The sequence below is a fragment of the Asterias amurensis genome, chromosome 3, assembly GCF_032118995.1.
Source record: "Asterias amurensis chromosome 3, ASM3211899v1".
NCBI lineage: Eukaryota > Metazoa > Echinodermata > Asteroidea > Forcipulatida > Asteriidae > Asterias > Asterias amurensis.
The window spans coordinates 28,131,415-28,155,703 of NC_092650.1; the positions used below are offsets into that span (position 1 = coordinate 28,131,415).

The following is a 24,289-nucleotide window of genomic DNA, read 5'->3' on the forward strand; positions in this document are numbered from 1 at the left end:
CTAGCTCTATATACTAATTAGTGTAGTTTTGCTACCTACACAAATTCATTGGATTTACGTACATGTAGTGGGTATTATTTACATACCACTAACCCATCAAATTGAAATACAAGTATGAAATAGTAAGATGTAAATTTAGGATCCATTTAACCTTTTGATCCACAGCTAATGGACATGCCAAGCTGGACAGTCTGAATTATTTCCTTTTCTGCCTCAATCCATTTGACCTTCAACCTCTAGGTCTATAGTCCAAGCCTGCTGGAAACCACTAAAAGCCTATACAGCTGCAGGGGATCTTACAAAAATCAATTTGGCCAGTAATATTGGCAACATCGTGTGGTGGTCCAAATGGCTTCAGGTCTCCCTATAAACCATTACTGTGGCTTGGCTTAGTAACTACAATCCCGGTCATATCTTGTTGGCTGGGCCCCCTCACCAGGGCCCCGTGCCCCATTTCAATTGGCTCTCATTGCGCTGTCTTCGTCACTCCCATCAACAATGAGCAGGGGGACTGAGGACAGGGGAGAGAATGTTTATATTGTCAGGGGGAAGTGGACAGGGAATGTTTATTGAAACGTTGCAAATGGGCGGGTGGCCCAAGCATTTTGGCCAGGATGTAGATGAGAGGATAAGGTAATGCTAGATTCTAACCGGCCTTATGGAAATTCTACATTGAGAGGGCAAGGCCATTTTCATTTGGGCAAGGCCATTTTCATTTGGGCAAGGCCATTTTCATTTGGGCAAGGCCATTTTCATTTGGGCAAGGCCATTTTCATTTGGAAAAGGGCACTTCCATTGGGAAGTCCTAAAGTCTACAGAAAACTTTTGAATGGGCAATGAGGCCTAGACCAGGGGAGAGAATGGCCTTCATGCAACTCCAGGGCTGTTGTAATAATATGTTGTGGCTTGGCTACACAAGCAATAGTCACATGTCCTTGAACATTATTACACTGAAAAGGGCCCATTAAGTACATGTAAAAAACAATAACAAGTTTGTTGAACAATTTCTAAAGTTCACCTTTTGAAAAATTGCCTAAAAGTGACAAGTGTCATTCCTGTTTTTCCCAGAAGTAGACAGTGTATTAGAGTGAATCTTTTTACAGGTGACTAATCCTACCTCTCTTTATAATTTTGCTTATAAATCAGTATTTAGATGAGAAAAAGCGACACGATGACCCCTACCTTGCAGCAGTGCTTCCATGTGTTTTGAGTATGTTGATTTTATTACTCAACATTTGAATTAATGAAACATACACAAAACACTCCAACAACTCAAATGCACTTAAAAAATAAAAAGTACATCAAAAATCTTACAACAAAGAAAAATAAACATTCAACTTTGCAGAACTGATTTACATGACATGACTATGAAGAGGAATTTTCGAGGAAGACAAACTTCAATTGTGTGGGTGTTGTTTAAATGTCACAACGTTAGGTTGAATAACACAAGGTAGACTTCAGCTTGAAATAGTGAGCTTTGAGATGAGAATGTACTGAGGTATCAAGTAAAATGAGATTTAGATCTTGAAGGAGCTATGGTCTTATTTCCATATTATTTCTGAGACTGCACGATATCAGTAACTAGAGAGGAGAACTGTCATCATGTTTCATTCTCGGATGGTGCTTGTCGCACTCTCCAGTAAAAAGTTGGGTCTAAAAAATAATACAAGGAGTACTCTCATGCTTCTTAACATCAATTCTTAAAATTACAAAAAAGAAAAACACTTTAGTTTGGGAAGAAAATAATATTTGAAACAGAAGCTTTTTGTGAATTGAAGAGTTTGCTTGATAAAAAAAAAGTGTAAACAACAAAACGAGTGGTGTTAGTGATATGGCGTACATAAATCATAGAGAAATGACAAACGACCTACATACATGTAGGTCGTTCTACATACATGTAGGTCGTTTGTACATGTACAGTTTATATAAAAAACAAGAGTTCTAATGTTGTACAATGACACTTGTTATGTATAAGACTATGCAAACTTTTCCCAGCCTAGCTTGCATGATGAACACAATCTCAGAAAAACATGAAAGTATGTCTAAATCTGTTTTGAGACATTATTGTAAAGGAGTCAAGAATATTTTCAAAAGTTCAAAACCACTAGCTATGTACAGTGTCAAAAACCCAACACCATGTTTTTAAAGCAAGTTTCATTCTCATCCAAAAGGCCTTGTTAAACGGGGCAACTTGGAGGCAACCAACCGCAGTTCATGCTACTGGACCACTTTGGTAGCACAGGAGTAATTTTGCAAACAATGTTTTGGGATCCCAATAAGTATGTGATTAAGTGGACTTTAAAATGTGAAAGGATTCTTATCTTGGAGATTGCCTGGAATTGGTTGCCCAAAATTGCCTCGTGTAGCATGGGCATAACGATGCAGTCTTCATAAGTTTCCCCATAATATCCACACAGTCAGGTTACTAACTGAAGATGTGTGCATTTACAATCTCCTGGGTTCTAGGGGTAAGACATTAGCCTTCTAAATAGTTTAATACTGATTGAACTGTTCAAAGTTTAACAATGCCGGTTCAATTCAAAGCAAATTCTTTTACAGCTCTATAGAGTCCCCTGTCCCTTGGTGCAACCGATAATAAAACCCTAGATCGTATTTCCCATTTACAATCCCCACCGCCCGCCACTTTATTGAGTGAGATACACCAGTTTCAACACAACATATAATGAAAATGGGTTTTCTACTCTTCTTAATCAAACAAGGGGAGAGTGTTTCTCATTAATTTCCCTTGGACTTTGACCACTGTGTATAGGTTCTAATAATTACCTTTGTTACTCTGAATCCTTTCTCATCAACTCCGACCTGTTTCAATATTGGTTCAGTTTCTTGTTTTCAACCCAACGTGAACTTGGGCCATAATATAGCATGCCTATATGCTTTATTTTTGAAAGGACACCAACAAAAATTCTCCATGCTAGGAGGGCACCCAACATGTATGAGGAAATTTCTACTGGATCATTTGAAGGGCACCAAGGCAATGACCAAGGGGCATAAAGGCAATCGCCCTCATTGCCTCCATGAAGTATCAGGCCTGACAATAAGGCACACTCCATTAATGTGCAAGCACACTGAACATTACTGCAATTTATCTCTAACAAGAACGAATCACATTTATAGGTTGTATGTGGCTTTTTCCAACTCGTAACATCACTTCCAGTAGAAACATTGATACCTGATATAAACCATGAATGAAAGCTGTTCACTCATTTTGTACATTGTACATCTACCGCTCTCAAATCTTAACACATGGTTCTCTTTTCAGAAGGTCTCAATATGATCAAACATTATGGTACGTGTAGCTAGCTTTAATGACAAATGTATGTTAATAGATCTTAGAATTACGTAGGCCAACTACTTTTGAACAAATAAATAGATTTGGACCACTGATACCTGCTAATCTCTTACATGTACATGTTTAGAATTCTTATTTCAAGACTGCAAAGCAAAATATATGTCAAAGCTTTGGCTGTCTAGTTCCATTGGTTTTATAAACGATCAATACAGTATGGATCTACTTTTCGACTTCAAGTACTTAACATTGACTTTACTGTTGTTTGCACATATTCCAGATGGAACTATAGGCAGGAAGGACATAGTAGTGCATGAATGATTAGAGATAACATCACTGTTATATCTTATGACAAGGTGTACTCTCAGGGAAAACTATCTCCCCAGACAGAGGGTTCACGATCAAATGTAATGTATAATGAATGGAACTTAATGGTTGGAACTTATGGTTGGAACTTTTGGCTGGGACTTACGGTTGGAACTAAATGGTTGGAACTTATGGTTGGAACTAAACGGTTGGAACTAACTGGTTGGAACTTATGGTTGGAACTAAATGGTTGGAACTAAATGGTTGGAACTTATGGTTGGAACTTATGGTTGGAACTAAATGGTTGGAATTAAGTGGTTGGAACTTAATGGTTGGAACTAAATGGTTGGAACTAAATGGTTGGAACTTAATGGTTGGAACTAAATGGTTGGAACTAAATGGTTGGAACTAAATGGTTTGAACTAAATGGTTGGAACTAAATGGTTGGAAGTAATGATTGGAACTAAATGATTGGAACTAAATGGTTGGAACTAAATGGTTGGAACTTATGGTTGGAACTAAATGGTTGGAACTAAATGTTTAGTACTTATGGTTGGAACTAAATGGTTGGAACTTATGGTCGGAACTAAATGGTTGGAACTACATGGTTGGAACTTATGGTTGGAACTTAAGGTTGGAACTTATGGTTGGAACTTATGGTTGGAACATGGTTCGACAGCGCCCGGACAGAACCGCGTGTCGAGAACCCTGGTCCTGTTGCTGATCAAAAGTAATGGAAATGTATTGGACAAGAATCGTTCACATAATGAAAGTGATGATTTTACTCTTTTCAAGCATTAAAGCAAATTGTCTGTTTGCGGGAAAGCAAGGTCCCAATAAATATCTAAATCCCTGCAAGACTTGAACTGTCTATTCATGCCTAATACCATCTGTGTCTGTTCACACCCCATACCAGCTCACAAACAGCCCATGCATCATAACAATGCATGTAAAAGGAATAGTGTACCATTTAATTACTACTGTCAATCAATGTTGTTTTTATTCAATACATTAAGCTGAAGATCAGTCTGTGTTTAGTCTCTACCTTAGCTCTCTAAGGAGAAGCAATGGGGTTGAATCTAAAGCTGAATAAATGGAATCAATTTAGAAGAATGATCCTTAGTCCATAGGGAATATTAGTCCCTTATTAAACATTTAGGCCTAAATATAAAGCTGGTTTTTATTCCCCTATGGGTATAAATCAGGCTGTGTCTAATTTTTAAAGATACTTGTCAAGTTTGGTTTTGTCAAATTACTTTGTCATCTTCTTCTCTTGGAATCAAAGCCTGTCAATTCTGACTGTTTTAATTTAATCAGAAAAAGCATTTTATTTCCGTTTCTTGAAAAGAGACATATTGTACATCCTATTATGTTCCATTGTACAACATTTTATCCTAATGGTTTCAAGGGTATGTGTACACAATGTACTGTATAGACATGTTCAAAATGGAATTATACATTATCTCTGGAAGACATTGAAGACACAATCCACTAACTCTGAATCCAATGTTCCTGATTAGAAATGTGGTTTTTAAAGCACGTCACGACCAGGCATTTCTGAATGAATTAATTTGATTCATAATGACATGAAAGAGCCATGCTAGAATTTTATAAATTACTAAAGCCTAAATGCTTGATATTATATTGTAATGCGCCAGGTGCTTGGGCGTGGTGCGACAGAGCCCGGGTTGGCAAAGACGGTCACGTAGTAAATAATAGCTTGTATTGGTACAATAGCGCTTACCCTTGCTAGGATATCATTATAAGCTTCCATACCAGCAAACAGTCTTGACTTTATGTGTAAGTTTGTATAAATGTGTATCATGAACCCAGAAGATCACCATTGCTGGTGTAATTAATTGGTCTGAAACTCCACCAAGCAATCCGGGGCTTCTTATCGTATCAACTAAACAAATATTAGTTGAGATTAACGGCAAATAGACTGAAGGAAAACACAATGTGGGAGGTAGCTCTTTAAATGTCAGGCAGGAGTACTATGCATTACTTTCTTGATGTTCTGCAAACATGTTCATCTCATCCTGGAGGTTGGATGATCTCATGCAGGTAGCCACTAGCCATGGACAATAAGAATGTTGAGCTAATGTACACTGATTACATTTTACAATCATATTGTGAATGTCTTTCTTAATAAATCAAGCTACCGTGAATGCACCATGTACAGGTCTTTCATGGAGTAAATGACAAAGTCATCAAGGCAGGCATGAAATTACTTGGAGGGCATGGAGGACATGGTCTGTGTTGCCCCTGCTTTTAGCCTTGATGCCCCTTAGAAATTTCCTAAAGACACCCGATGGAAGTGCCATTTTAAAAATGAAAATGGCCTTGGTCTCTCAAAGATGAAATTCCAGGTCTGTCAAGTGTACATGTACATGACTTTGTACTAAAACTAAGATGTATTGAAAGCTTGACAGCTTCTTGTTATGGTGAAGTAATATTTTCATTTGTAATCCTCTTTGAATGACTGTATACATCCTGCTTCCAGTAGCGCCAACTATCTGCAGTAGCTGTGTAAAGCCAAGACTCATTAGTTACACCAAGGAGGCAAATACAACCAAACCTCTAGACTGTCCAATCCATCAGCCCTGATACAAACTCAAGGACATGAAATGAAGTCTGGAAGACTATAGTAAGTCTTTCACTATCAGGGAGTCAATGAAGCCATAGTGCAAGACATTCTATCCATCAACACTCTGAATCCAGTACATTTTAATATTTGAACATGTACATGTACATGTACATGTACTAAATATTCATATGGTTTTTTTGTTGTTTAAACCCTCCAGTCAGGGAGCTGTTTGGTCGCAAGTGGAACGTTATCAGCACATGCTTTTTCCATACGTGTAGGTTAAAAGGTTTGTTTCAACGATTTCTTTATCTTTGTGTGTTGTGTTATTTGTTTGCGTAATTAACTTATTTAATGAACAATGGACATCTATACCAATTTTGTACATAAAGTATGCTGGCAGAGTTTTGTTTGGTCTTCTCTTTGACCAATCACTGACCCTGTTAGAGGCCATGACATAATGAGAGCTGACTAGTGTCAGATGTCAATAACGACAATGGACTTATTAAAATATGTCAGCAGGTGCTGACTGCAGGATCTATGGGTAAATTTCTAAGAACAATGGATTCCTAGAAACCTACTGCCACAGAATTCCATTACTGAACTAATTACAATATAGATGATCTACAAAACATTCCTGAAGGTGTTGGCTTTTAATTAACATCATCTGTCAATCAGTATTAGAAACGTCTCTCGATGTACATGTAAGGTAGGATTAAATGTAGGAAAGTACAGTCCAATCAATCATGACCGGATAATTAAAATGTCCCTGATCAAACAATGATGTAAGAAGCCAACTGGTGGGGGGGGGGGTGGATGTAATGATTCAATACCTGAACGGATCACCCCCCTGTTGGAATATGAAAGTCAGTCTGTTACATGTTCAGGCTTGTATGTTATGAGATGGATGTTTATGTCTTATTCATCACCATTGTCATTTGGATGCTGTTTAAGCAAACTTTGTTTTATGCTGCTCTGTCTTGACCCACTGTGGTTTTGATTGATAGATAAATCATAGTGATGTCAGCCTGCAGTATGATACCATGTGGTGAATGCATACAATTAAACACATGTTCATGTATGTACACAGTTCATGCACAGTTGTGTTACCATAGAAAACCGTTGTACTTGAATGGTTCCAAATGATTGGTCAACTCACCAGGAACTGTTGCAAAACAAGAGCAGTCTTACATTGTAAGTGCCCAAAACAAGAGTCACAATGAATTCTATAGACGATGTGACCTCTGACGTCACTCGAAAACCCTAAAAACATGATTCGCGCGCATACCGCCGGGTAAAACCTTTGTGTTTTGGCAGCCAGCTAGAAAGTGTATGCAATCTTACCATGACTACTTGTCTCTTTGCCCGGCGAAACATGACATATACAGTGTTTTGTCAACAGAGGGCAGTTTGAATGCAAACATAGGTCACATCGTCTATACGTTTCTTCCAAATCAAGCATTATATTTTGATTTTGATATTGATATCTCACCTTGGCCCAGGTTTAGGCGACCGTCCAGCTATAAGATCATCTAGAATCTCATTCATATCATTGACTTCTAGATCTTCATAGTAATGATCATTGACTTGAACCATCGGAGCATTGACACAAGCCCCAAGACATTCTACTTCATTCAGGGTAAACATCTTATCTTGGGTTGTCTCACCCACCTTGATGCCTGTAGGGAAGAATAAGGAATCGTAAATAAGATCATGTAAGACACCCACATTGATTCCTTGATGGCAGAGATAATTATTCATTTGTATGACATCTTCTTGCTCTGTGGTTAAAGGTGTGATGAGTTATTTTTAAATGTTTTTTTTTGTTTAATAAAAGTGTTAATTTCTTTATTAAGTTAAACAAAATCAAGTAAGACCAGTTTTATGATCAGAGCATAGTGATCACTTGTAACACCACTGAATCTGTTTAAATGGTCTCACACAATCTACAAAAAAATATTCACAAATAATGAAACAAACAATACAATATTAAATGTTCATCATTTTGAATGTCACCCTGAAGTACGAAAATTTAATGTTCACCATTCATGATGCAACCCAAACTGTAAACACTTCCATCAAATTCACTGTATACTCAGTACTTTCCCAAGCTGTGTGAAGGAAGAACAAAGACAGGCTTATTCACTGTGTGGGATTCGAACCCTAAACCTCTGATGTGTTCACAATGCAATCATTACATCATTGGATACAAGTAGTTCATTACAGCAATAGACCTTGTTTCTCATGGCTAGTCATTACTAGTCATCACTGTGTGGGATTCGAACCCTAAACCTCTGATGTGTTCACAATGCAATCAATACATCATTGGAAACAAGTAGTTCATTACAGCAATAGACCTCGTTTCTCATGGCTAGTTATTGAATCAAACCCCAATAGTCTACAAATGTAGATACCTAAAAATAAAGTATGTTTGATTTATTCCAATCCTAATCTGGATGCACGAATAACTTGCTTTGTCCCCAAAACTCTCAACAAAACACTACACTAAAGACAGTAACATGAACGAGACACCTTGCAACAAGTTAATTTAAAGGCTTCATGTATTTCTGAACTTTCTGATCTTAATTTCTTAGGACATGTCTACAGGTCACTGATCTTCTAAATGTGTTAACATTGATGGAGCGATTATGCATGATGTAGTTAACATTCAATACATAATGGAATTAGGATCAAAGTGGACAACATAGATTCATGACTACACTAATGTTGTACTGAATGTATAAACAGCATAGTTTCATGGCTAATGCTACCTAGGCCCATGGAGGTAGAATTAGAATCTAATTCTACCTCCATGGTACATGTGGGGGGTAGGCCTACTGAACAGTGTAGTTTGATTGCTACATTAATACTGTACACATGAAGGTCTGCTGAAACATGTATTTATCATTGTAGATTCATGACTACTATACTGTAGGCCTACTGAATGTATAAACTGTCACATTACAAGACCGTGGAGGATATTAACCTTTAAGCATTACATCTTCATTGAGGTGTGGCTATCGTGATTTATTTCAACAATTCTTCTTCATGTTTTTTCCCCCTCTATTTCAGTACAATTTATCCTCATTTCTAAGAATTAACTTTGTTATAAACGTTGATCACAATTCTTTTTTATTTCCCAAATGTGTTTTCCTTATTTTTGTATTGTACATTTTGTATTTTGTATTTTTTTTTTTTTTAAAGCACTCTGATGGAAAAAAGCAATGTATTAACAGCTTTAGAAGAAACCAATAAGAAGAAATAGTCAGGTCACTATATATGAAATAGGAATTACACATCAATGTCACTTAGTGTACAGGAAGCCAGACTGATCACGTGATATCAAAGTTGTTTTGTTTCCCTCTGGATTTCAAATACTGTTGTACAAAGTCTTTACCTTACTATGCTCCTATGTGTTACTTGAAGTTGACGTCCGATTGCGCATTTCCATGACAACCGTGGACAAAGCTAATTTGAGATTAGTTGCATATGGTGCAAACCATGGGGGTGGGCAGACTAATAGAGTTTTGAGAAATTAGTAAAACAATGTCATGAAAATACGTTTGTAAAAGCTTAAAATAATTTTCGTCTCATGAGACGAAAATTATTTTCATGACATTGTTTTACTTATTTCCCAAAAACTACAGCACCTCAGCTTGTAATATTTTCAGGGAAGCTTTCTACTATCATGATCTTCAAACTGTGTAAGTTTAGTGTAAATCTGTGGACATTGTGTTTTTGTCCTACAAAAGTTCCATAGACCCTTTAAAATCTTAAAGGATACCCGTTTTCTTACAATAACCTTCTTTTGTCTTCACTTTCTTGAGAAAACAGCATCAAGTTTCTGAAACTGATCATTTTCCATCAATCACAGTAGACCAAAAACAACAACAGCTTGACTCAATTTAACATAAGACAATAATGTCCCCCACAAACCATCCAAACATAAGGATCCAAGGTGCTTGAAATCTTCTGTTTGATTTCCTAAATGATAATGTAGCTCTATAAATCATCTTGAAGCACCTTACAGAGGATGTAAACTATAACAAGTGTCTCTCCATCTTTAACGATGCACTTTCCTCTAGACCCACAAATAAGAATTGATGAGACTGTCTTCTTCTTGATGAGAACACACAAGGGATACTACATGTAATGCAGAGAAATATGTCCTTAAGATACGTGGGACTTTAAGATGCTTCCTTCAGACAAATGAATAATAATAACATCAATGGCTTCTTATAAAGCGCCTCAATCTGTCAGTTGGAAACTCAGGGCGTTCAGTGTTTTGCCCGCAAGGTATAATGGAGCTAAGTTAGGTATGAGATCTTTTCCTTTACATCAAGCACCATCAAGTGGTTAACAAGGTGCTGTGGTGCAATAGGCTGCCAAATCAAACCAGGAACACTGGGGCCAACATGACCTGATGTATGGCTTTACAACCAATCCGAAGGGTGCATCAATAATGGTTAAAGACACTGGACACTATTGGTAAATGTCAAAGACCAGTCTTCTCACTTGGTGTATCTCAACATATGCATAAAATAACAAACCTGTGAAAATTTGAGCTTGATTGGTCATCGGAGTTGCGAGATAACTATGAAAGAAAAAAACACCCTTGTCGAACCAAGTTGTGTGGTTTCAGATGCTTGAAATTCTAAACTTGAGGTCTCAAAATCAAATTCATGGAAATTACTTCTTTCTCAAAACCACGTCACTTCAGAGGGAGCTGTTTCTCACAATGTTTTATACTATCAACCTCTCCTCATTACTCATTACCAAGTGAGTTTTTTTGCTAATAACTATTTTGAGTAATTACCAATAGAGTCCACTGCCTTTAAGTGTCTTGCTGAAGGACACAAGTGTCCTGACTGGGACTGAACTCTGCTGATCAGAACGACCAGAGCTTGAGTTCGGTGCTCTTAACTGCTCGGCCACGATACGCCATTAAACCTTAAGTCAATGAACAAAGTTCTTCCTTTAACTCCTTAAGAAAACTTTGATGGATTAGGAGGAAATTTAGTAAATTTTTCTTTTAGCATGTAACACCTTAACATCACACGCCATTTGTAATTTTTGTCAGTGCAGGCTTTTCAATAATTTAAAAGGATGTCTACATTAGACCGGTCTGGATAAAGATGAGTCAATATTGTACCTTGTGTCTTATTTGACGATGCTCAAAACAATATTGTCTTCCTATTTAATGCATGATAAGGTCTACAGCTGATACGAGTTGTGTACTTACACCTTGCTCTATTAAAGCCATTGGACACTTTCGCTAAACAGTATTGTCAAAGGCACACACTTCGTGTATCACAACTTATATATAAAATAACAAACCTGTGAAAATTTAGGCTCAATTGGTCATCGGAGTCGGGAGAAAATAACGGGAAAACCCACCCTTGTTTCCGCACGTTTCGCTGTGTCATGACATGTGTTTCAAATAAATCTGTAATTCCCCATATCGAGAATTGATAATTGTTTTAATGTTATCTCAAAAAGTAAAGCATTTCATGGAATAATATTTCAAAAGAAGACTTTCACCATTACCTTCTGTAAGCTCTGTAGGTTATTTGTAAATCTGTAAAAAAAAATGTTGTTTTTTTTGTTTCGGAGTACTGCTTAGAAATATGGCAATTAAGTTAGAAATTAAATTGCTCTAAAAAGGGCTCTTATGACAATGGCCGAACCGGATGTCTACATCCCGGGACTGCCGTTGTGCTCATACATGTACAATGCATATTAAATATAAGCCTGTCCAGTTTACTACAATGTCTATTATGTATTCTTGACTGATGACATTATCTTCATCCATTCCTTCAACAAGAAACAAAAGAGGATGATAGGAGTTATAAATTCAAGGTCTTTCTAATGTATTTGTGTAATGATCCAAGTATAATTGTCATTTTGTAGACACAGGAAGCTTGTCAATTCCAACAACTCCTAACATTGATAAGCTGAGTATATATATATTATACATGATGGTTATTTCAATCCTGCCATTTTTTTATGTTAGAATAAACACTTTACCTTTCCATACATTACATAATAATTAAACTGGGATCTGATATGGCACTTTATCACACCCCTAAAAGAGAACATGTATTTAAGTGCTCATTGTTTGATTTTCAATAAGATTAAACAGAGCTATGTTTTGAATTATGAGACCCATTTATGTACAGGGCCTTGTAATGGTTTACAACGTGCAGGGGCGCATTCAGCAGCGCCACTGCCAGAAACCTCAAGGCAAACCTCTTCTCTTAACGAATAGTGCAGGTGTGTTCATTAACAAGCATTACACAGCACATGGGACCAACCATTGGCTTGTCATCTCATCCGAAGGTTGAAGCAATAATTGTTAAGTGTCTGGCTTAAAGACACAAGTGTCAAGGCCAGGACCCCAACCCAAACTCAGCTGATTAGAAACACTTGAGCTTAATTCCGGTGCGCTTGACCGCTTAGCCACAACGCGCAGTATTATAACCAAAGGTCTAGAATGTACAACATTTTAGAATATTACATGCAGCTGAAAGTTACACTATTTTCTCTATATCTGAATAGTGTACAAACATTAATATTAAAATAACACAATGTTGCCTTCAAGCTCAATGCACAATGCTTTTAAAATAGTTTTGTTTTTGTATCAAAGACAAACAAATTTTTCAAACCATCCCCAACCCCTTCCTTTACCAACCCACTCAAAGGCTTCAGATCATTCAAGCCTAACATTAATGTATGCACTTGTGATGAGGGTTTAAGCTCTGAAGCATTCAGCGTTCAACAAAATCCCTGGGAGTATACATTGACATGATTGTTAGCTTGCTTGCATCATTGACCAGTACATTCTCCAAAGAGCATTATCATCTACTTTAAAGCCACATAATAATGAGACCATTATTGTACAAAGCAGTCACGTTTTTGGATTACATATAAACCTTGTTCAATTTGAATTGATTGCAGTCATGGGGTATTTTCCAACCTCAGTTTAGGTTGTGGCTATGGCTTGGGCTCCACCATAGATTTTAGAGCATTGTACATTTTGCAGTGTTTCTAAAATCAAGCAGAGCCCAGAGTCAGATGATCCCAGAGCTGGAACCCAGAAGTCGAGACAAAGCCAAGGTTTTGGGAAAAAAACCTAAAATGAAATTTCTTTGGAGGGAAAAGAAGGCTGATGTTTAATGTTTGCCTGCAAAATAAAGCATTGAAATAAAGACAATCTCAGGTGAAAAATGAAGTCTGATGAATAAAATAAAGACCAATCACTAGAAACTGGAGGTCAAAATTTGTTGAATAAAAAAAAAAATCAAACAAAAAGGTTAGAGTCACCCAAGAAATGATTAATAACAAAACGGAAATTCACTTTTCCCATCACTGAAAAATCTATAACACTTCTGTAGCAATCAATATCTCATTACAGTACCATGAAGGCATACGTGTAGTGTACAGTGGTATTCTGTCATCATTGCATTGAGCGTCCAATCAAGTCAACATTCCACCCCCCCCCCTCTCTCCCTCCCCAACCTCTCTCCCTCCCCAACCATCACCACCGAGCTCTTTTCAATTAAATTGATTTCCTGGTACATCCAAGGATCAAGAAAGTTCATCTGACTGATTCAGTGATCCTGTACTAAGGGTATTCAATAAGTAACTCATTGATTCAGTGTTCTAAATCCTTCAATCAGTAACTCATTGATTCAGTGTTCTAAATCCTTCAATCAGTAACTCATTGATTCAGTGTTCCTAATCCTTCAATCAGTAACTCATTGATTCAGTGTTCTAAATCCTTCAATCAGTAACTCATTGATTCAGTGTTCTGAATCCTTCAATCAGTAACTCATTGATTCAGTGTTCTAAATCCTTCAATCAGTAACTCATTGATTCAGTGTTCTAAATCCTTCAATCAGTTATTCATTGATTCAGTGTTCTAATTCCTCTAATCAGTAACTCATTGATTCAGTGTTGTAATTCCTCTAATCAGTAACTCATTGATTCAGTGTTCTAAATCCTCTAATCAGTAACTCATTGATTCAGTGTTCTAAATCCTTCAATCAGTAACTCATTGATTCAGTGTTCTAAATCCTTCAATCAGTAACTCATTGATTCAGTGTTCTAAATCCTTCAATCAGTAACTCATTGATTCAGTGTTCTAAATCCTTCAATCAGTAACTCATTGATTCAGTGTTCTAAATCCTTCAATCAGTAACTCATTGATTCAGTGTTCTAAATCCTTCAATCAGTAACTCATTGATTCAGTGTTCTAAATCCTTCAATCAGTTATTCATTGATTCAGTGTTCTAATTCCTCTAATCAGTAACTCATTGATTCAGTGTTGTAATTCCTCTAATCAGTAACTCATTGATTCAGTGTTCTAAATCCTCTAATCAGTAACTCATTGATTCAGTGTTCTAAATCCTTCAATCAGTAACTCATTGATTCAGTGTTCTAAATCCTTCAATCAGTAACTCATTGATTCAGTGTTCTAAATCCTTCAATCAGTTACTCATTGATTCAGTGTTCTAATTCCTCTAATCAGTAACTCATTGATTCAGTGTTCTAAGTCCTTCAATCAGTAACTTATTGATTCAGTGTTCTAAGTCCTTCAATCAGTAACTCATTGATTCAATGTTCTAAATCCTTCAATCAGTACCTCATTGATTCAGTGTTCTAAATCCCCTAATCAGTAACTCATTGATTCAGTGTTCTAAATCCTTCAATCAGTAACTCATTGATTCAGTGTTCTAATTCCTTCAATCAGTAACTTATTGATTCAGTGTTCTAAATCCTTCAATCAGTAACTCATTGATTCAGTGTTCTAATTCCTTCAATCAGTGTTCTAAATCCTGTTTTATAAGTAACTCATTGATCCGGTTGTAAAACCTTTTTTTTATAGATTAAATAATGAACTCAATGATTTTGCCTTCTCAATCTAGGACAAAAGTGTTCATGAAATTGATTCATTCTTATTAACTCAGCGATTTTAAGTTAAATTCAGCAAACCTAAGTATGAAAGGTAAACATGATACTTCAAATATCTCTTCTTACAGGAATGCATTGTACAACATACAGACATGAAAGTTCATTATTTCAATATGACATGAAATTTTAGAGAATGGAAGACAAAAAGTAAGATACATGTATTGTACATTAAGCCATACAATTGTTGTGGATCAGCAACTCTGAAAATAGTATCGGACCAATGAGCAAGTGCTAATTGCTGAGACATCTACTTCTTTTCAAAACTTTTCAAAACTTAAATGAATTTCAAAATTGGTGTTGCCATGAATTTGGCAAACAGTGAAACAAAATACCTAATTATCAATCACTACTACAAGAAGGTAATACATACAGGTTTATAGCTTTCTTACTTTGTTTTTGAAAAATGTTTTGATGCTGTGTGTATTGTCATCATCATAGAGTATTACATGGACTGACAATAACCATTATAAATCAACATCGCTACCAATAATATGTCATAGAATAGAAAAACAAAACAGACATGTTGGTTAACAATCTGACAGTGGCTTGAAATATCGCTAAACACCATTCCCAATAAGGCAATACATTAATCATGGTCTATAGCACAAAATAAAATGACTACTACTACTACGTGTACATTACATCATTGATCAGATGTCATCATCACAACTCATTAAATTGCTCTTTACTTTCCCAGAAATATGATGCAGTTGGTAATTTCAAAAACCACTTTGACTAATCCAACCATGCCAAATGTACTGTTCTTGCTTTGCTTTGCTTTGCTTTCTATGTACCGTATATAAAAAACAGCCATGTCTACAAATTTGCTCTATAATTATATTGTCTTTGAAGCAATTGCCAGTCCGTGTTTGAAATTTCAATACTGCTGCTTCTAAGATTTACTGACTCTAGATGATCAAGATATGACTGGTAGATGCTTTTGACATGAGATGCTAAATAAAGATGCTGTGCATTAAATCACAACGTGTCACAAATATAAGAAGGTAAGATCATGGCCATGGTAAGGGAAAATGACCAAGCAGCCTCCACTCTCAAGCATCATAAGAAAGCACAGACTGCAGTGGTTTGGTCCCTCCAATGAATAGGAACCAATCGCAACTCTACAACTGGTCACCAACCCATTGGAAACGTAAATGGGGGTGCCCTAGGACAACATGGAAATATGTAATCCAGAGGGACCTGTCCAGACTGGTGGGAACTGGTAAAGACTTGGTACTGGGTTAAGACTTGGTACTGGGTGGAGACTTGGTACTGGGTGGAGACTTGGCACTGGGTGGCGACTTGGTACTGGGTGGCGACTTGGTACTGGGTAAAGACTTGGTACTGGGTAAAGACTTGGTACTGGGTGGCGACTTGGTACTGGGTAAAGACTTGGTACTGGGCAAAGACTTGGTACTGGGTAAAGACTTGGTACTGGGTGGAGACTTGCTACTGGGTGGTCGGTGGAGGAGGCAGAAGTGGCAGTTTAAGACCGGTCTATTTGGAAGCTTCTCACCAGACAGGCAGCTGGTGCAGGAATGTATAATGCTGACTGATGATGATGAGTGCCCATAGACCTTTTCAGCAATACCCATTGCGCAAGCGCTAACTGTTGAATGAGGTGCATGCTGGTCTAGCTAGCGATCAAACATTCCGCGCCTAACACGTACATACTGAGTATTCTTGAAGGTCTATGGTGCAATATGTAGCAAGCGCTAACTGTTGAATGAGGTGCATGCTGGTCTAGCTAGTGATCTAACGCGTACATACTGAGTATTCTTGAAGGTCTATGGTGTAGTATTTTGCATGAAATGGAGGATACATTGATTGTCTGAAAGGACAAATTAAAGTGAATTCCCCATGTATGATGAGAATAATGTATAAATCTTGATTCATGTGAAGTTTGATAGGACATCATGACATCACTACATCCGTGAATCTTACGGGATTATAACCAACTACATGTAAGTCATTGTAAGATTTAGTGCTTGTGGTTCAAGCGAGCAAGTCTCGCTTGGCTGAGGAAGCTACACTTAAATGGAGTTGAATCATTTTTTAATTTCCTGTGTAACACAGTACATTGTACCCCTGTGGTTTAATATGACATGCAGGCAAACCATGACTGATATTCAATTTAGGAGATAAATAACGTTGTCATTTGAGAGTGTGAAGATACAAGGACATAGCTACCACATACATGTACAGTGTTAAATGGTAACATCAAACTGAATAAAGGGCTCGATTTCCAAAAAGCAATAAATTATAACATTTTATCAGAATCACCATATAGTGATTTGTATTGTTTGGACTCATTTGATCATTGAAGTTCCAAGAAAATGATGAAAAAAAACACCTTTGTTGAACAAAATAGCGTGCTTTCAGATAGGAATAAAAGGTTTCTGGGCAGAGTCTTTTATTATTTGAGTGAGAAATTACCTCTTTCTCCAATAAGTTACTTCAGAGGGAGTCTCACAATGTTTTATACCATCAACAGCTCTCCCTTGCCTGGTACCAAGTAAAGTCTTATGCTAAAAAATATTTTGAGTAATTACCAAACATGTACATGTACAGGGGTCGATTTCACAAAGAGTTAGGACTCGTCTTATCGCGAGTTAAGACGAGTAACTCGTCCTAACTTAGGATTAATCTTAAGGTCTGCATGCTACAGTGCACGGTTGGGACTGGTCCTAAAGTCCTAAGATTAGTCTTAAGTTAAGAAGGGTTTTGTGAAATCAACGGATGGGCCTTTAATGTTTACTACTGCCATTGGTATTTAAAGGCAGTGGACACTATTGATAATTACTCAAAATAACTATCAGCATAAAACCTTACTTGGTAATGAGTAATGGGGAGAGGTTGATAGTATAAAACATTGTGAGAAACGGCTCCCTCTGAAGTAACGTAGTTTTCGAGAAAGAAGTAATTTTCCACTTATTTGATTTTGAGACCTCAAGTTTAGAATTTGAGGTCTCGAAATCAAGCATACGAAAGCACACAACTTCATGTGACAACGGTGTTTTTTTCTTTGATATGTATGAAGTTATCTTGCAACTCCGACGACCAATCAAGCTCAAATTTACACAGGTTTGTTATGTTATGCATATTATGTTGAGATACACCAAGTGAGAAGACTGGTCTTTGACAATTACCAATAATGTCCAATGTTTTTAATGCCAATTTATAACAAAGCTTCCTATCCAGCTAAAAAAGGAAAATAGTCTTAGGATTACACATAACCTCAGTTCAATTCCAAGTCTCAATCTCATTATATTAACGCTTCTATTGTATTCCACATTAAGGACTTAGATAAACCCATTACGTCTCTTGTCGATGCTAGAGATGGATCGCTGCATCACAGGAGCATTCACGTATTTAGCTTTTTCTTCTGTGGTTCTTCTACATCTACAATGTACGGGAGATCTCATCAAAGCCTGTTCAGAATCTCTTGTATTGCGTGCATTAACGATCTTATGTAAAAATTAATTAGGGCTAGGGGCTTTGAAATCCTTTTTTGTTCCCACCACTCTTGGGATGTCTTGGTTTTTAATTTTTCTTTCTTGCACGGTCTAAAGATGTTTTGACAACGATTGTGGGCAAACTTAGATGATCTAATAATAAACTGATGTTGTGAACAATGATTTAATTGTCCATTCTGTAGATTGCATTGATTGGATGGTGTTTGCTAAATGGATATACAAATGTAAGAGTGTGGCAGGGTTGACTTTTAGCGTTTGGCCAGTAAACACAATAGGCCAAGCCTGGTGGTCTTGTCTTTTATTAATTTAATAAATTTCATCATTGTGTAATCTTGTGCAAAAGTACTGGCAGCGAACGCGAACATTTCTTAAAAGTAGACTTACACACAAACACAATTGAGAAATATTCTCTCTGAGTGCTTGTTCAACTCATTTTGATTCTGGTCTTGTTAAATAAATTCTGGTCCATTATAAATTTCAAGCAAGAAACTTTTACAGTGTATTCTTTTCACTGATTATCAACCGGTCTACTAAGACCAATGGGTTTTCTATTTTGTTTACTTCCATAAAGCAATGATGTAACATGACTTTAACTTCTCACTACCAAACACCTATGTCTGTATCTCTCACATCTTTAGTCTTTTCACAGTGATTATCATTCAACAACTCAACCCAAGGTCGTATTATTATTGAGTGGTTTATTTATTAAAATTGTTCCAAACAGCCATGGACTAAAATGCAACAGTATTACAATTAAAAATACATACTTCCATTTCACACATCATTGGGTGCACACTAAGTACAAGAGCCCCTGTATTTACATAGACAGGCTGTATACATACACTAGGCTGACTGTACTTTCTAGCATACAGTAGTTACTAGAAGATTCTACAGGTTTTGTGCATTGTGATAACTCTATCGGTTTGTAAATAATGCATAATATGAAAACATGTCAAAACAAATCAATTCGGTTGGTCCCATGTGTTGTGTAAACGCATGTAAAAGAACCCAGTGCACTTATAGTAAAGAGAAGGGGGTTTGCCCCGGTGTTCCTGGCTGGATTGGCAGCATATTGCGCCACAGCACCTTGTAAACCATTATGTACATGGTGCTAAGGATTAGGTCTTATATCTCAAACTTCGTCCCACTCCTTGCAGTAATAATACCTGGCGCTTTGTATCCTTTGGCAAAAGGCGCGTTATAAATCCGTTATTATTATAATTATTAATTCATCTGCTTTTTGGGTTCTAATCGAAGCACACATGTAACGTACAGGTCTTGAACTTGGCTCTTAAAGAGGCACAGTAATGCTGCTCTAGTAAGGAGCACCTCTTTGAAGAAATCATCAATTTGTATTAAAACTGTGCAAAGGGCACCACAGCAAAAGCACAAGGCATCACAGCAATTGCAATGGGTGTTGTGGGTTAACTTGAGGCCTGCATGTTTAGAACAGCTGGACGACAGTGAAAGATTTCACACACTTATAGAAGCAAGAATGCGAGTAACCTGAGCAGATAAAAGCACCTTTGATTTCATCTGGACATTTTGTTGATTGAAATAGGGTCAAATTTCTGCTCCAGATGTTAATCACCCATCTGGAGCTACATGTATGTACCAGAAGTAAACTACACTGTACGCGACTTGCTTTCTATTCACACATGACATAGTTTCTCTAATACCCATAGTGTGGATGTACAAGTACAGCGTTAAACAGCAAATTGTCCTCAGCAATTATTGACAATTTGTCATGACTGAGATTCCTTCATCAACTGGTCTTCCCTCCTGGCATCGGGCCAAATTTCATGGCTCTGCTTTTAAAAGCAGAAAATACTGCTTAACAGTTTTCTGTTAGCAGAAATGAGCAGGATACCGGTCAAGCAGCTCAACAAAGTTGGGCCCTGGGCCAATTATTTTCTGTTGGTTTATTAAAAAACATTAAAACTTGGCAGCCAGAGGCTGAATTGCAGTTAAAATTACCGGTAGAGGGCATAAGAATACTATATTAAAATTACAGAAAAAAATATAAATATATTTATTTAAGTACAATTTCCAAATAATAAGAAATCCAAAGACTAAACAACAAAATACAAAAATGAAATACAAAAAGCAAATCAAATTTCATAAGGCTGTAATACAGAAAATACTGCTTGAAACATTATTCTGCTTAGAATAAATTGAGTCGGGCACAAGCCACAACAATGCAAACTTATTGAAATTTGGGCTGGTAGCCTGATTCTGCTTAGCAATACTATTCTGTGCTGGGCCAAAGCCAAAAGTTTCGTTTGTGTGACAGGACGGAATTTGATGTAGTATTTTCAGTGCATTTAATAATAGAACCATTAAAACACAAATTAATTTATGGTGTGTAAACAAGAAATCAACTGACCCAAGCAAGCTCAAAAAAAAAAATGAATAGCATTTAGTTTGTTGCCATAGTAACACAAAGTTATTCGCGCGACAGGACGGATCGATAGAAACATGTGTTTGAAACACTCAATTATCTTTTAAATTTTTATCAAATTTAATGCAACTAAATACATTGTTTTATTTTATAAACAAGTATACCCTCATATACATTTACTCTAACCTACAGAAAAAGAATAATTTTTGCATGTTTCTTTCTTTCAATTACTGGAGGATTAATTATGATATACATGCGACAGGACGGAAATGTGACAGGACGGAATTTCGTTCACATGGTTTTAATCAACTATATTATACCATTATAAAAATGGGTCTAATTAAATGGTTTTAATCCATTTTAAGCCAGTGTATAAATAACCATATAAAAACTTCACATAAAATGGGAAACTGACTAAATTCTGTCCTGTCGCACTTGTTTTCCGTCCTGTCGCACCTATTTCCGTCCTGTCGCACTTGTTTTTGTCCTGTTATGAACACTACGGATTGCCTCATTAAGTTAATGGGAGGAATTAATTGAAAGCAAATATGCTTAAAGTGTCAAACACACTTGTCATTGATAGTTTGGAAGAATTCATACAAATAAATACAAAATTAAGCATTTGAATATTAATTAATAGATTAAAAAATGTGACAGGACGGAATTGATACCTTTAGATCTGCATATTTGCATAAATTAAAAAAATTATTTTAAGTATTTGGTTTAGATACATGTGCTCCATGACCAGCTAGTCTATATAGAAAAATAACAAAACTGATAAATCTGTTAATTAAGTTATTATAGTTTTAATTAATCATTCCGTCCTGTCGCACTCTAAGCGCTCGTTTCTCGTTTAAATCACTTCATAATTAGCATTATAGGAGACCAAATCTCATTTTCCTATGTTATACTCTACATAGCTACATACTTATTTCACCCAAAAGAAGAACTTGAACATTTAGAGCTCAGGATGACCACTTTTGGCGTTGGCCCTGCTTAGCAAATTTATTTTGCTTAAGCAGCTCTATAAAACTTGGCCCTGGTAAGATTGACAAGTGGGTTGAGATTTGAGATCAAGCAATGTGGTTTAATTATGAGAAGGCAAGCAAGGAGCAAACATTAATTCTAAGAACTCACTTGAGTTGAGAGTCCTTAATAGGATCCTGTCTTCTTGGAGGTCAAAACACTAACGAGAATGACTCATCATGAAAACAAGTGTCTTGAGAGAACGATAGCCGAGGGGGACTGTTTGGAACTATTAACTATTACAGAGTGATAATTGCTGTAGCCATTGGAGACTAGAGAGTCTACAAGGTATGCAGCTATTAAGTATTGAACATCAGTCTGCATCTTGACATCAGTCTTATTGGTACACTGGGAGGACAGTAAGAGTCTATAGGGTCTTATTAGGAAGCAACAGTGGATTGCACATTCTAGCTAAGTACTGTTTTATCATCTACACTGAACAGTGATCTCCCCAATCCCAGTGGTCTACTTGCCAAGTATACCAACATGAGCATTAGTCAGAATTCTCTCCACCAGCATCCATTATTATTTGAAATATTGACTCATGAAAGAGCTGACGAACTAGTGAAATGACCAGCTAAGTGGTCCTACTGCCTAGCCTTGTTGTTACGTTTTGAGAATGCCAAGTTGGTCAACAATCAACTGATGGCCATCCAATCATTTGTTTGATTTGAAATAAGGGAATCAATGTGTGGTGAAGAGGTTTTCAACAAGTGGTTTAAACCCGCCGAGGCCAGGTTCTTGATAATTTTACTGAGACGAAGTCGAGGTAAATTATCAAGAACCAGGCCTCGCCGGGTTTAAACCACTAGTTGTAAACCGATTCAACACACTTTGATTCCCATTCATAAATACCATTTCGGTCAAAAAACATCAACACTTTTTGGTAAAAAAGTAAATTAAATGCAAAAATTATAATTGTTCAATGATTTCTTTCAACACAACACCCCTCCAGCTATGAAGTGGTAAGGCCCTTGGGTAAACAACTCCTTTTAAGGAGATTGCTGTGCGCGTCGGGCATATCACGTGATGTGGCACAACTGTTCCAGCCGTTGCTCTCGACCAATAGGAATTAATAAACTGTCTTATAAGCACAGGTGCAAGCTCGCTTGTCACGCCCATGTTTCAACACTTTTTACTGGTGTTATATCATCCGTTCAAACACCCCCACGTGATGCCAAATTAAAACATTGGTTGTCGGTGCTTTAAAACAAAATGTGGGTATTGATGTCCAATAATGCCACCTTGTTCCCCCCTCCCTACAAATATAACAGGTCAATAGCTATGAGAACTAGAACGGATGCAAAACTACACAATGTACAGTATGTAGTCTAGGAATGCAAAGTATTCACAGTTTACAATTCAAACAAAGGTATTAATTTGCTTCACACTACGATCAATGTTAATTAATTCATCTGCGATCAGTTAAATTCATTGATCGATCCTCTTTGTTAATCAATATGTGATATAATGAAAGCAGGACACATTCAGAGCAGTATTGTAGTGGATATTGCTTCTGCACATACTGTAGATTTCCATCAAGCAAGCATCAAACCTATTTGTATCACTTCCAAGGTTTTTTCATTCCTACCCAATTCCCCAAGAAGTTATTAAAGACAGGAACACATTACCACCACAGACATCAATCCATCATGGATAATAAGACATTTAAAGGAGCTGTTGCAATCCACCTTTACAAAAAAAATTAAAACTACGACACAACAAAACAGATGGAACTGATAAAGACTGTGCAGGACAAAGTCAAAAATACAGCGCATAGAGGTTTTTCACACTCTCCAACGATGGATTTAAAATTTGAACTTAGGATAGAATATAGAATAGAATATTTCCCCACTTGCAATCACAATTAATCTATAGTCCAACTTGTTTAATTCCCATCACATACATTTTCTCATAATGCTATTAAAAATATGTCCTTTTTTTCTCATACACTACCTTGTTGTTGTCATGATATTGTGTGTTTAATTGCTTTTATGTTTCAACACTTAGAAACCCTAAGCCCTATTGCATGCTATAACTTTAACTATAAATTAATTCATCTGAATAAACTGTATCATAGATTGTTTTTCATCTGGAAATCGAAGAAAGGATGAGTGAGAGTCATATAACATTGTAGTTGGAGCCTATCCAAATACAAATCACTTAGTGTAATTACATGTCTCAGTTAAAACAATTCATAACTCAGCTTTCTGCAA

At 36.7% G+C, this 24,289-nt stretch overlaps 1 protein-coding gene across 2 annotated transcripts in view; it reads right to left on the reverse strand.

Moving 5' to 3' along the window:
• The window catches only part of LOC139935306 (NADH dehydrogenase [ubiquinone] flavoprotein 2, mitochondrial-like), a 63,429-nt gene that overhangs the window by 13,872 nt on the left and 25,268 nt on the right, over positions 1 to 24,289 (reverse strand). For both annotated transcript variants that reach the window (XR_011785794.1, XM_071929831.1), the window contains exon 7: positions 7,690 to 7,876. Coding sequence is in view for 1 of the 2 variants with exons in the window: in XM_071929831.1 (XP_071785932.1) it covers positions 7,690 to 7,876 (187 nt within the window). In the remaining variant the exon portion in view is untranslated. The remainder of the gene's footprint in view (positions 1 to 7,689; positions 7,877 to 24,289) is intronic.